General features: G+C 33.8%; 1 protein-coding gene across 1 annotated transcript in view; it reads left to right on the top strand.

The window, feature by feature from the left end:
- Positions 1-10526: 10526 nt before the first annotated feature.
- LOC138937691 (uncharacterized) overlaps positions 10527-13450 on the top strand; it is a 32706-nt gene continuing 29782 nt past the window's right edge. The window contains exon 1 of the mRNA XM_070304205.1: positions 10527-10710. Within this exon, the coding sequence (XP_070160306.1) occupies positions 10527-10710 (184 nt within the window). The remainder of the gene's footprint in view (positions 10711-13450) is intronic.

Raw genomic sequence — 13450 nt, 5'->3', positions numbered from 1 at the left:
GTATATCCATATTACATGGCAATTCGCTACCGTTGTTAGAATTTTGAAAGATATGTTGTTTTAGTATTGAAAAAAAGAGGCTTTTATATATATTATATATTATAATTTATCATCCTTAAGTGATGTTTTTTTGCTGCAAGAGAAGCTCTTTCTAACATTCTAATTTATATTTTTATTTCATCATTACATATACTATAGTGATATATACTCAAATCATTTGTAGTTTTCATTATATATTAAATAATCGTGAAAGTAATTGGAAACTAGTTTATTTCTAGTTCATTTCAGCAGCAAATTTGAAATTTGAGATAATTGAAAATAAATTGCGGTAAATAAATGAAAAAATAAAACAGTAATAACAATGGAATGCGGACAACAATAATTTATAAAAGTTATATTTTGTGTTTGGAACGGTCGATAATTAGTCTTTAATAATGTAAAATATAGAGAGAAAACTTTTGTACCGGTTTAAATAAACAAGATTACATCAAACACAAATTTCTCAAGCGAAAATATTGCCTTTATATGTATTATTTATGGAAATCAAGTCTTACATATTTATTATACAATTTTATATATTTAATGAGCACACATCCTTCTCTTTCTCTAAAACAAAGTTCATTGAAAATGTTAAAATTACGACAGTGAGTAAATATTTTTTAAATATATTTGATATATACTAAACAGCTATATATCAGATATACTAAATAATATTCAATGCAGTAATTTCAATATTTTCGACGAAATTTTCGTTTTGGAGAAACATGGATGGATGTGTACTCACACACATTAAATATAGAAGATTATATGATAAATATGTAAAACTAGATTTACATAAATGTTACATTTAAAAGCGACATATTCGCTGAAAAAATTTGTGTGTTCGTCGTAATCTTATTTATTTAAACTAGTACAAGAGAGAATTTTGTACTTTATATTTCCGTGCTTTATATTATTAAAGATCCGTTTTATAATTAATACAGATAAATCGCATTTATTCAATTATTTTACAATCCTCAATGATGCATTTTATCATCGATTGTTTTAATTTTAATTAATTTAATTATTCGCAACTGTATATGAAGCATAAAATTACATCGTTACCTAAGTATTATAACTTGCCATTATTATATTATATTATCGAAATATTATTCGCGTAATATATATTATCGAAGAGTTTTAATGCACGCAACAAGCTCATAAGCCACTTGTCACATTGTATTTTCCACAAAGCAAATTCGGCCCCAATAAAATGTGCGAGTAATTACGTGGTAATTAATAATTATGTCGGCTGGCTGTCAATATTTATGAGTGTACGCGCTCAGAAGTTTATTATATCGCAACTGGTGTATTTTCTCTAGCAGCAGCATTTTGACGGGCGGAACAATGCCGACGTCATGTGGTATCAAAACGTCTATTAAATCTGCTACACTAGAAATCCATTATGGAAAACTGGGATAGTAAATGGTTAGAGGCAAATTTAATATGTCACGTATATTCTCTCTATACATATCATTATTTCTATTATTTTGTTTCTTCTTTTTCTTTCATTGTTACAGTTACATAACACGATATTAACATTGTATCTATATTTTTAATATATATTTATCGCTATATCTTTTTAATTCTAATCAATATTGATAATTAATGTTTCGAAATTACGCGACCGTTTCCATTTCATTGCCGTATCCAATCTCGCGAATTTTCTCTCCATTATTTCGTCTCGATATATATTTTTAATTCTAATCGAAAAAGGGTGTTTTAAGACGCTGTTCCATATACTTGTCGTCGAAAATTCGCTTTAACGAATACGCTATACGCGCTCAATTTTCGATTCCAATTTCGCGAATATCCCTCGTGTACGCGTTCCCTCATATACATCCCACCTCGTCCGATCTCTCTACTTGCGCGTAAAAACAACGAGATCTCCATTTCTCGATCGATCGACCGACCAACCGACGCGCGTTGAATCCGATCGTCATCAGTGCTACTCCGGTGGTTTTCTCCGGCGCGCGGTTTTCGCTCGAAATGCCGGGCGTGTATTTGAAAGAACGGACTGCAGGCGCCGTATCGTCGCGAGCGCATCGATCAGAAAGAATATCGCCGTGTGCTGCCAGTGATTCAGAGTAGCAGTACTTTCCTCGGTAAGTGCCGAGCTTAAAGCTTGCCGCACACCGACGACTTACGATACGAGAATATAGCGTACAAGATAAGCATGAGATATTACATTAGACGATCCCTTTCCATCGCGGACATTTGTATTTATAGGAAGAATCCGAAATTTCGAATATTTGCGTCCTCTTAAATTTGCAGGATTTTCAATAGTTCGAGAAGGACCGTTCACTTCATATAGGGAAAGATATAATTTTGCATGGATCTTCAAAAATTATTCGCGCGTTTGATTCTCTTTAATTTAAAAAACTTTTATTTCTGTATTTTCGTTTCTATGCATATTTTATTTAAAAAGTTTGTTCTTAGTTTCGTCTCTAAAAAGTCCCAGAGATTCAAAATGAAATCTCGTATTAATTTTACAATAAATGTTTATGGGAATGATTTATAATTAAAAGATATTGCCAAGGCTTTGTTACGCCAGAAAAAATATCACCGAGGAATTTTCATGTAAAAGGTTTTCTATTTAGCATAATTCCAAGTTAATCTACACGGAATTATGCGATTTAAATGACTTTAAAATATATATTCAACGTTTGTTGCTTATTTAGGTTTTACTTGGCGGTGTTTTATATAAAATGTATTTCAGTGAGGTAACCGAAACTACCCGCGACCCAATTTCGCAGAAGCTTAAATATGATTTCGTTTCGTTGCGAGCGAATTCTAAAGAGCGTGTCTGACCTTCTTTCGTTTTAATTTAAAATTCCTTTGAAGTTTATCATCTTTGAAATCCCGTACGCACTAGAATGACACCAGTGCTACGGTATGCGACATCCTTAATCTTTGCTAACCCGCGGCACTGTCAAACTTTGTCATATTTCGTCTTGACAAAATTCGCTAAGTGGGTAGACATTAGAGATATGTAATTTAGATATACTATCCTCCGCTACATCTAATTCGCCATTATTACGTGCATACTTTACTTTATAAGTAAATATCGAGAGAATTATAAAATTTCCAATTTCTTTTTTAATTTTTCTATAATAGGAACATAGAAATATCGAATAAAATCTCAATACTGTACTTATAAAATTTTCGTCACAATTTAATACGCGTTATTGATAATTATTGAAGTTGACATAAATCAATTTAAATAATTTCATTCAAACCAGATATACAATATATAATAAATGATAATAAAAGAATAAAAGAATGTCAAAAGTCTGTGTTTTTAAGAGAGGAAGAAAAACTTGATATCTTCTTATAATAATAAATAGATATTAAAATAATAATATACAATAGAAATATGTATCATTTAAGAAAAATGAACACAGAATAAATATTCTTAATGAATTTTTTTATACAGAATTAAGTAATTATAAGCATTATTGGCAACAATCTTGGCAATATTTATAAAAATTTCATCGTCAAATATAAAAGTTCCATCGAGATTGGTTTTCCTTTCTCGCATTACGATGGATTCTCATACATATTTGGAAACGTCTCGATAGGATTCCGTGAAATTTTCAATTTTTCCCCGTCACGAAAGGGTAAATCCTAGGAGTCACGTAGATCGTGGCTTTCGCTCCGCGGTGGCCTTAACCCTCTCCGGTCTTATCCCTCTCTACGCGAAGTAACTCATGAAACATGGATCTGGAGTCGTCCTCGAAGAAGTTATACGCGGAAAGAAGCAGACCGCCTGCCGCGTCGTCTTCTTCGGCGGTGATCACCGACGTTACTATCTGTACGGAATTCTCCGTGTCTCCCCACCTATTACTTGATTTCGCGCCGCAACAAGAAATCGTTTTCTTAGCGCTGGTGCATTCACGGAAATTAGCGCACTTGCCCCTGATGCGCGCTCTGCACTCGATTAAGGATCGTACTTATGCTCTCGCACGGATTTCGGCTCAAATAATACAATAATAATTATATAACACATACATATAATTATTTTAATGCACATCTCGGATCATTCGAGCGAGAAAATTTATTGTAAAATTTCCCGCAAAATTTTGCATTTTATTATTTAGCATTATTATTATTTTTTATTATTATTTTGATATCGTATTATTATATTATTAATGCTAATCATAATTATTAATATTAGATGACCTATGAGCAATATCTGTGAATAATAATAATATATATATATATTTCAATATTGCAATATTACACTTGCAATTTATAGATATTACTGGAATAATTTTTAGTAAAAGCTTATTATATTTCTTGCGAGATAATCAATTCATACATTTATGTTGTAAAAATATTCCTATATATTTCTGATAGTTGAATAGCTATTACTTTTTGTCATGCTGTTGATTTTCATTCGAAACATAATTTCTTCGACTGTCCTTTTTTTTTTTTTTTATATATATAAAAAGCAACTTTCGAAGCTGTTACTTTTCGAAACTATATGCGTCGCTCATTTAACTTCCGCTTTCGCACACTCCATACGTTAATGACACGTAGGCAGAGAATGAAGTAAAGTACTATCCGCAAACGCGCGGGAGCGACGTCAAAAATCAGCGGGCCGACTTCCAACTATTGCGAGAAGCGTGAGAAGTTTCTAATTTCAGAATCGGAAATCTAGTCGTTTCGTCGTGGAGTTGGGCTCTTTCGTTCTCTCTCTCTCTCTCTCTCTCTCTCTCTCGCCAAAGTTCTTCATTCAGTCAATGAATTCTCGTTCGGTGCCCCGTGCATAGATCAATGGACACCTACTTCGGCGGGAAACGACGAGATTGCGAAAGTTATTCGCATCTTTGACATTCCGAAAACAACGACCCGGAACGTCGAACAGAACCAATTACGGAAGGTCTGCATCCGTTGTTCGATCGATAAGAATCGATGTCAGGGAGACTTTTTAAAGCACATGAAACAAACATTCATAAAATAATAATTTTACTGATTTAATCATTATTATCGCGCGTTCCACATTGCACATTTATATCTCTTTTTCTCATCAATGAAGAGAGGAATCGACTTCAAAACATGAAGATATTTTAAATATAATCATTTTGGAAGGACATTAAATAAAATTCTATATAGATGTTAAGGTGTAAATATTAATTGTTTTTTCTGACATATGATAACATTTATATGATATTTCCCTTAATGGTTACACAGAAATTTTGATAATTGAATATTTTTCTACAAATATGATATATTTATATGTTAAATATACGATCTCGATAGTTATTAAATGAGAAAAATTCAAATTTTATTAAGATTTAATATTTATAAAATGCTTCCGAACGGATGATAAAAAACGATGAAAGTTATTCGCAATTAACTCTATTCTTTGCTATAATTTTTTATAATGAAAAACTATTTAAACATTGCTTTGTTTCTTTATTGACAGTTACATCTAATAATATTTAACAATAATGTGTATATATATGTATATTTTATTACCCAACAAATTGTTATCTTTTAAGATTTTTTTATTTAATGATTATTAATTGCCGGTATCTCTTCATCCATCTTAAAGTTTAATGACTACAAAGTATATAAAATATATATATTTGTAGAAAAAAAAAAGTAGTATATTTCGTAGCAAGAGATGATATTGGAGAAACAAAAAGAATAGTAGAATACTGAAAAAGAACGGAGAGGAGAAAAAGATGAAGAAGGAGAAGGAGAAATTAATCGTAATCTCCATCAAAACTCGACGAACCTCCATCTCATTATAAAATACTCGATACTCACGGGAGGTCAGCTTTCATTTGAAACGGCTCTATCTTCATGTGAAGCTGGACGACCAGATGGCTACGCGGCCATAAATGGATGATCTACGATGTAACGATCTCTTCACTCTTCTCCCGACATCACAATTAGCCTCATAGGTAGACGCAATTGCAAGTCGAGGAGTCGTGCAAGGGTGCGAACACATGTAATCAATGTTCGCGTTTATTCTTGCGTTCGAATAGAAATTTTAAATACATTGGAAACATATTCATACACATAAATATAAAATAAATATTTATGCAAAAATAAAAGTAATCGTAAAAATACTTATAATTAAATATAATATGCATATAGAAAAAAATAAGTAAAATATATAACAATTATTCACAAAATTTATTATACTTGAATAATATATCGTAGACACATTAATACGATTATAAATATTATAATAATTATAATATAAATTCTAACCCACGGTACATTTCATGATAAATGTTTGCCGTTATGTTATACCGCTTGACGATCGATATCATTAATTCGCAGCACAAGCTGAAGTTTAAAAGAAGAGGAAATCTCAACATTGCAACATTCTCATTTGCACAAAGTTGCCCGTTGCTCTGTTTTGCGACAAGAGCTACGATGGTCGTTGATTGCACGAGCAGGAATCTCGCGACTTCCGGATTTACAAGTGAAGCTGCGTTTTTTTTTTTTTTTTTTTTTTTTGTGCTATTAAGCCCCATGAGAGGCTTCGTGCGTTCGAGACTCCATTTCCCCAGATTTGTCGGGCGAGCAAGATGGATAGACTTGTCCATGGCACGTTTTTCTCTTGTATTATGGTCTCAAGTTCTCCTCTCATTGGTCATCCTACGAGTGCGAGTGTTCGCGTCACAATTGTTCGGCGTAATGATCGCCGAAAGCGATTTCCGATAAATCAAATTTTTTTCTTTTCTTTTGATTAAAACAGTGAGCGATGTTAAAATATTCAATAATAATAAATATTCAACGATTTTTAGCAAATATATTTTTCACGATACTTCTTTGGAATGACAAATTATTTTAAGAAAGATATTCAGTTTATTGGCCAACTCGAAATGATAATAAATTAACTGTATTTAACTTTATATCATTGATTGCTGTAAAAAAAATTTTTTTATAATATTGAACGCCATATATATTATAATTCTGTAACATTTTTTATGTTTTTATGATTATTCCGTAAGTTTTTAAATGCACTTAACATTTTTTTTTTTATATATTTATATATTCAATGCATTCAAACTTTCGGATAAACAAGTATCGTGTGTCCGATTTTATAGCATTCAAAAATATTTTCGTTATATTTCGTTAAATATTTAGTTACGAAATGAAGGAAGTGAATATTCTCGTGGTAATTTCTTCCAATAAATTATTTACAATATATTTCGATTTTCAATCGTCAACCACCAGTTGCCTGTTCCTATCGGTTTATATTGTTGGAAGTGATCTGTTTTGGTCGAGCGAGTAAACGAAAAGCTATGTGGAAGCGATTCTAGTTAATGCATTTTATTCACAATAGCTTTTCCCGACGCGGGAGGAAAAGGCACTGGCGCGCCATTCCGACGCATTGTGCCATCCATTATAGAAAATTTGTGAAAATGCGTGCGCCGCCGTTACCGCGTTCGCCGGAAAAGCGTATCCGCGCTCCCGTGCATGGTCTCAGCTGCGTGCAAACTGCTTTCAGCAGGAATCAATATTTCGCGAATGCCTCGAGCGAAAAGTTTTACGGCTGACAGTGCGGCCTTTACAACGCAATGTAGTTTGTCGCGGTATTGCAGCCAAGAGGAAAACGTCGAATACACTTATATTTGGACGGGAGCCAAAGCACGTGTAAAATATTGCAACATCTATTACGGAGGAGTCTTCGGAAAATATAAGCGACATATTAGATATGCGAAATGATATTTGAAGTGCTATTCCGCTTCACGCTCTTATTTTCATTGATATTTGCTTTTCTCTTAAATAATTTTCTAATATATTATATATTATTATGTGTATATCACATTATTGTACATATTAATTTTATTATATTGGAAAAATGTTGTATTTATTTAAAGATTCATATTACTTCACCTCAATTAATCTTATAGAGAAACAATCAATGTTTTTACATTTCTAATAGTTTTAATTACTACAGTGGCGTAATTACGAGAAAGAAATATCGTGCAATGTTTAGCGAAAGGAGACGGAATACTTATATAAATTAAGTAGTGGAAAATGAGTTCGAGATCTTTGCATCGAAAGGATAGACGGCGACGTTTTGCGGGAATTGTGCCGAGAAATGCGAGAGGGAAAGCAAGGGAAATAAATGACAAAGGCGACGTCTTGGGTTTGCATTTGCATCGTGGAAAAGACAAAGCGAACGGCAAAGGACGACAGGAGAAGAGGAGAAGAACTCGTTTCCTCGTTCTTTTTCAGTGAAATTTCAATAAATTCGCGAAGGGGAGGAATCTCGGTTGCACGGAGGACGGGAACAAGGTGGCGGAGATCGCGAAAGGATGAGACGGCACGGGGTGTTGTTTTCGTCCGAGAGAAAATAACGAAGCTATTTTTAGAGGTAGCGCCGGAATAAAATTATCGCGTGTCGCCCGCACGTGCGAGAGCCGTGGCACGAATGGAGCGAGGATGTTTGCACGCGAAGGATTATCCGGCGCGATGCACTATGCGGAGAGATGCTGGATAAACGGAGGGGGCCGGTGAGGTTTAAATGTGTGGGAACACATCTCGCGGCGGATGCTAAGAAACATACAACGCGGTGGAGATAGGTGGGTAAACGAGGGGGCCGGAACAAAAAGGCCAATGTGCGAAGGAATATTATCCGCTAGTGTCAAAAAATACGGCTCATCCGTCTTCTTTAAATTTCTTTCACTTGTAATTAACCAGTTCCCTCTGAGAACTTATTTCTGTAGATAATTGACTGGAAAATCTCAACTCTTATCATTACTAAATTTTCTTTTACTATTTTAATGATAATTAAAATATATGAATTTCTTAAAATAAAATATGTGTTCTTGTAGAAGATATATATATATATATATATATTTGTATATTTCTTTCTTTTTTGTGTAACAAATATTTTGCCTTATATTTTTATCATTTTCGTAGAAATATGAATGTTCTTTAAATGTATATGCGTGTCATGTAAATATGAATAAAATTGAACGTATGTAAATATTTAAGAAATGCGGAATTAATTAAAAAAGTAGCAAGTTAGTTTGTAAGCTTAAATATATCTTTAAGAAATTTCTCTTGCAATAATATATGTAATACGCAGTTTATCTTTTTAATTGATTTTATTTTAATTAATGATATATATATATATATGTTTCTTTATTATTAATATATTACTATTCTTCTATTTATGTCAGGAATTATTTATGACAAAAGAATATATAACATTACATTCGTTAACATGCATAATATTCTACATATGATATGAACCAAAATAAAATTATTTTTCATTGTTTAATATCATACATAATTTTTATATGTATAAATATAAATGCTATTTAAAAGATAATAATCGAATTGTGCACTGTAGAATTAATAATGTTGCACTCTTTGTCGCCCAAGAAGTTTGCTAATTACTCCTAAGATTCTTGACTCGTGATAAAAGTGGGTGTCAAGGCGACACTGTGCAGAAGCTGTCGAGATTGGAACTCTTTGTGTTGCGCTTTTACGAAAACTTCGCGCTGATAGTCGTGCGATCTATGTAACTTAAACGAAATAAAGAGACTATGGGGACATAAGAGGCTAACGATTCACTGCGCAATTACGATATACAGTTTGATATTAAATTGATACAAAATATTAGAGAAGAAAATAATCTTGTGTGCGAATTTATAACAAATATAATTCCTAAGATTCTTCAAACGTCAATTCATTTTTCCAATCAGAAATTAATATTTAATTGTGTTATTTCGAAAAATAAAATTTTATTTAAGACATTGTGAATTGTCCGATCAAACGGATTATGTTATGTCGTTAAAAATTAAATTTTTCGTAAGAATGTTCGCCAATTAACGGTAAATCGAATGTAAGGCAAGAAAGGGAGAGGAAAGCGAAGGAGGTGAGGAACAAGAGACACGGGTGGCGGAGGAGAAGACGATGGAAGAGAAGGAGGAGAAGGACAAAGAGGAGGAGGAGGAGGAGGAAGTGAGCGGTAGTAGGAGAAAGATGAGGAAGAATAAGATAGAAAAAAGAAAACGAGTAGGAAGAGAGACGATGGAGAAGAGAGCCAGGTATACAAGAAGCGAAAGAGAAGCGTGCGTGTGAGAGAAGCGAAGCGGGATGAAGAGAGGTGAAGTGGTCCGAGTTGGATAAGGTGAGGGCTCCTATACGGATAAGTAACCACTCACTTCATTGATTCGTGCGTACGCCCGCACATCTGTCAGTCCATTCTCACTCACTCGATCCTCACTCATCAGTTCGGCCCGGTTGCCGCAGACATTCGTGTTGTACCGAGAGTACAACCGAGAGTATAAACAGCATCAAATCTCGCCGTCGCCGCCGCCGCCGCCGACGACGACTTTAGAGGTCTCGAGGTCGCAGGCAGCGCGCGGTGCAACCAACGCGTGACCTCTGTACGAAGATCTGGGAGGGTCATCACTCGCGTCTCTCACGGCACGGTATCGGGTTCTGATTTGTCGATTGTCCCGATCCCCCTACGGGCGCCGTAGGGCCTCGCCTCGGCGATGATCAGTGCGTGCCCGGACCCTTCGCAGTACCGGAGAACACAGAGCTCGATCGGCGCCGGGACCAAGAAGATGACCTTGACGCGCGTCGTTAGGATCTCGATGGTCCTCGTGTTGCCGCCGTTGCTGCTACTCGTCGCGGATGAATCGCGGGCGCAGGCTTATCCCCGCGAGATCAAGCCAGGTGAGCGGTGCGGTGACGGGTGTGCATGCTTTTATCTCATTAGAGACCCCATTAGCGACTCCAGTCGCCACTATTTTTCCCGCTTCTCTAATTGAATCAGACTTGTTTTCGTGTATCAACTTAAATATGAAGCTTTCACAAACTAGGTTCACTTTTGATTACGCGACAATTGAAAATAATTATTATAATACTGTGGGCGCGAACATTTTAAATTATCCATGATTATCGAATAAATTATAAAGAAATATAATCATCGCATAAATATAGTCTTGAAATATTTTTGAGAATAACGAAAAATATTTATAGTGGCAATTTGAAATATTTATTTTAAATGACATACATTTGATGTAACAAGATTTGCATTGCGCTTTCTGTCATCGCGTTGGATGCTATCGTTATTGCGTGTCTATAATTTTATAATGCTCCCCTCATGTATCATAGGTATCATTATAATTTTAAAGACTTCAGTCTCAAGCGATACTTTTTCCCATGTGTCGTGAGAGTATCTATCTTAACGACTATTGTTTTCGATCGAGAGATCTATGGATCATCTCTTACGTAATTATAGGACCAGAGTTAATATACGATGAACGGTAGTTTCTATCAAAGTACAATTAATTATGAATATTATTTTTTTATTCTGCTTCAAAAAATTATTTGTATATATATCATCAATTTTATTAATATTATTACATAAAATCAATATTATTATATATATATATATATAATATCAATTGTATATAATAATATTAATAAAATTTAAGCTACATATATTATAATGAGAATAATTCATATAATGGTCTATTTTTGATTGTCTGGTATTAATTTCATAAAAGCTGAAAGAGAGAGAGAGAGAGAGAGAGAGAGAAATATATATATTTATTCAACTAGCTATCATTATTCTCATAAAAATGTTCAACTCAACATTTCCATTATTGTATTAAAATGTGCATTTACCATTCAAGTATTTAAAAAATCTTTCGTTCGATTTAATTACATCCTTTACTTACTTACCTTTAAAGTCGCGCGGCTTTGATTAATCGTATCGCCAAAGTGAGTGGACGGATTTTCCTGGATTCTCATTCGGTCGCGGCCACCCGGCCGAATTTCCATCCTTGTTCGGCTTTTTCCTGCCTTACATCTATTATCTCGCGTCACTTTAGTGGTCTCGGAACTCGTTCCCTTTCTCTTTAAGCCGACCTTCCACCCGTAAGAAAAAAGGAAACCAATAACCTTCTCTGCAGTAACATTATGTCTCTTGCTTAATTACTGTCAAGAAAGAGACACTTCTCTGTTTATCATAAAAAATATGCAATTATATTACGAAAAGTAATAAAAGTGTTTTCCTATTATAATTTGTAAGTTTTCTCTCAATTTATGTGTGTGTAAATGCACATATATAAATATTGAAATAATTGGACATAGAAAGAAATTTTTTTTTTAAATTTTATAATCCTTTAGAAAAAAATTAATTAGATCCTAAAAATCCTAAAAATTATATATATATATATATATAGTTTGATATACAGTTTGTTTAATATAGATCACAACTATAGATAAAATAGCTAATTTTTAGTTATTTCTATTGATAAAATACGATTACTTGAAATTTCTCCCAATTTTCGTTTTTTTTTTTTTTTTAATTCAATCGCTCGGACCTTTCTTTCCTTCTCTTTCTCTTTCTCATTCTCACATCAGATCATTTAAGTGATTCTTTTTTCCACTTACTTTGCGCGGAATGGATGTTATTATACGGATGCCCAGGCTTGAGATAGCTCTATAATATCATCCCTCTTAGAAAATTCCACGCCCTTCGCCGACGTGACCTCGTGCCAGATCCTTGATATCTCGCGCGTGGAGTTTCTTGGCAAGACGAAATAATATTGATACAATGCCATTAGGTGTGCCAAAATGTTTGGCTCATCTTGAACCATGACGGAGAAGAATCTTTAAACGATCTTTAGCTGCGAGCGCCTGCCATCCCGATGAAGATTGTTCGTTAGATTGCACATTGTAGGATGCAAACTCTATTAGATTTTCTGCATTAGATTTTCCCTATGCGTTTATCACCACACTGACAAATTTTACAATTTTTGAAATAAATTATTTAGGTATACAAGAAATAATTTTGTGAATTGTATAGTGCCACTGTCGTTTATTAAAACTTAATGAGGAGAGATGGTAAAGATTTCTTTGCAAGTATATCGCATTTAATATTTTTCATATGTATTTCGGTGCTTTTTTCGTCCGTACGTCATTTTTTATTCTTATTATTTAAAAAATAGATTTCCAGAATATATTACAATTACAATCAAATTATAATGATATTAATTGCTATATGATATACGACTAAAGCGAAAGAACACGAAGAATACATTACTCGATATTTTCGACATAAACGCCTTAATATAATATTACACCACGTGTATATTAATAAGAAATTAGTAGAGAGAGAGAGAGAGAGAGAGAGAGATAATAAAAAATCTTTATGATATGAGACAAGCGACACGATAGATAGAAGAAATCATCATTGTTTAACAAGCGAAATGTGACAGTATCGTAAGAGTGAAAGGATCAGTGAATATCAGTGAGATAGCAATAGCGAAAGCCACAATCTTAGAATGTCACGGATCCGTCATTCGGGAGAAACTATGCGAGCTATCGAACGTCACGTTTCGTCCGTTAGAGAAGGATAAATCTGTTGAGACGTCAACGAAGAATCATCACGAATGAGTGTAAT

Source organism: Polyergus mexicanus, unplaced genomic scaffold, assembly GCF_030449975.1.
Source record: "Polyergus mexicanus isolate NDT 795.1 unplaced genomic scaffold, iyPolMexi1.0 SCAF_11, whole genome shotgun sequence".
Classification (NCBI taxonomy): domain Eukaryota; kingdom Metazoa; phylum Arthropoda; class Insecta; order Hymenoptera; family Formicidae; genus Polyergus; species Polyergus mexicanus.
Note: the sequence above shows the minus strand (reverse complement) of the source record. Positions and strands in the feature narration are given on the sequence as shown.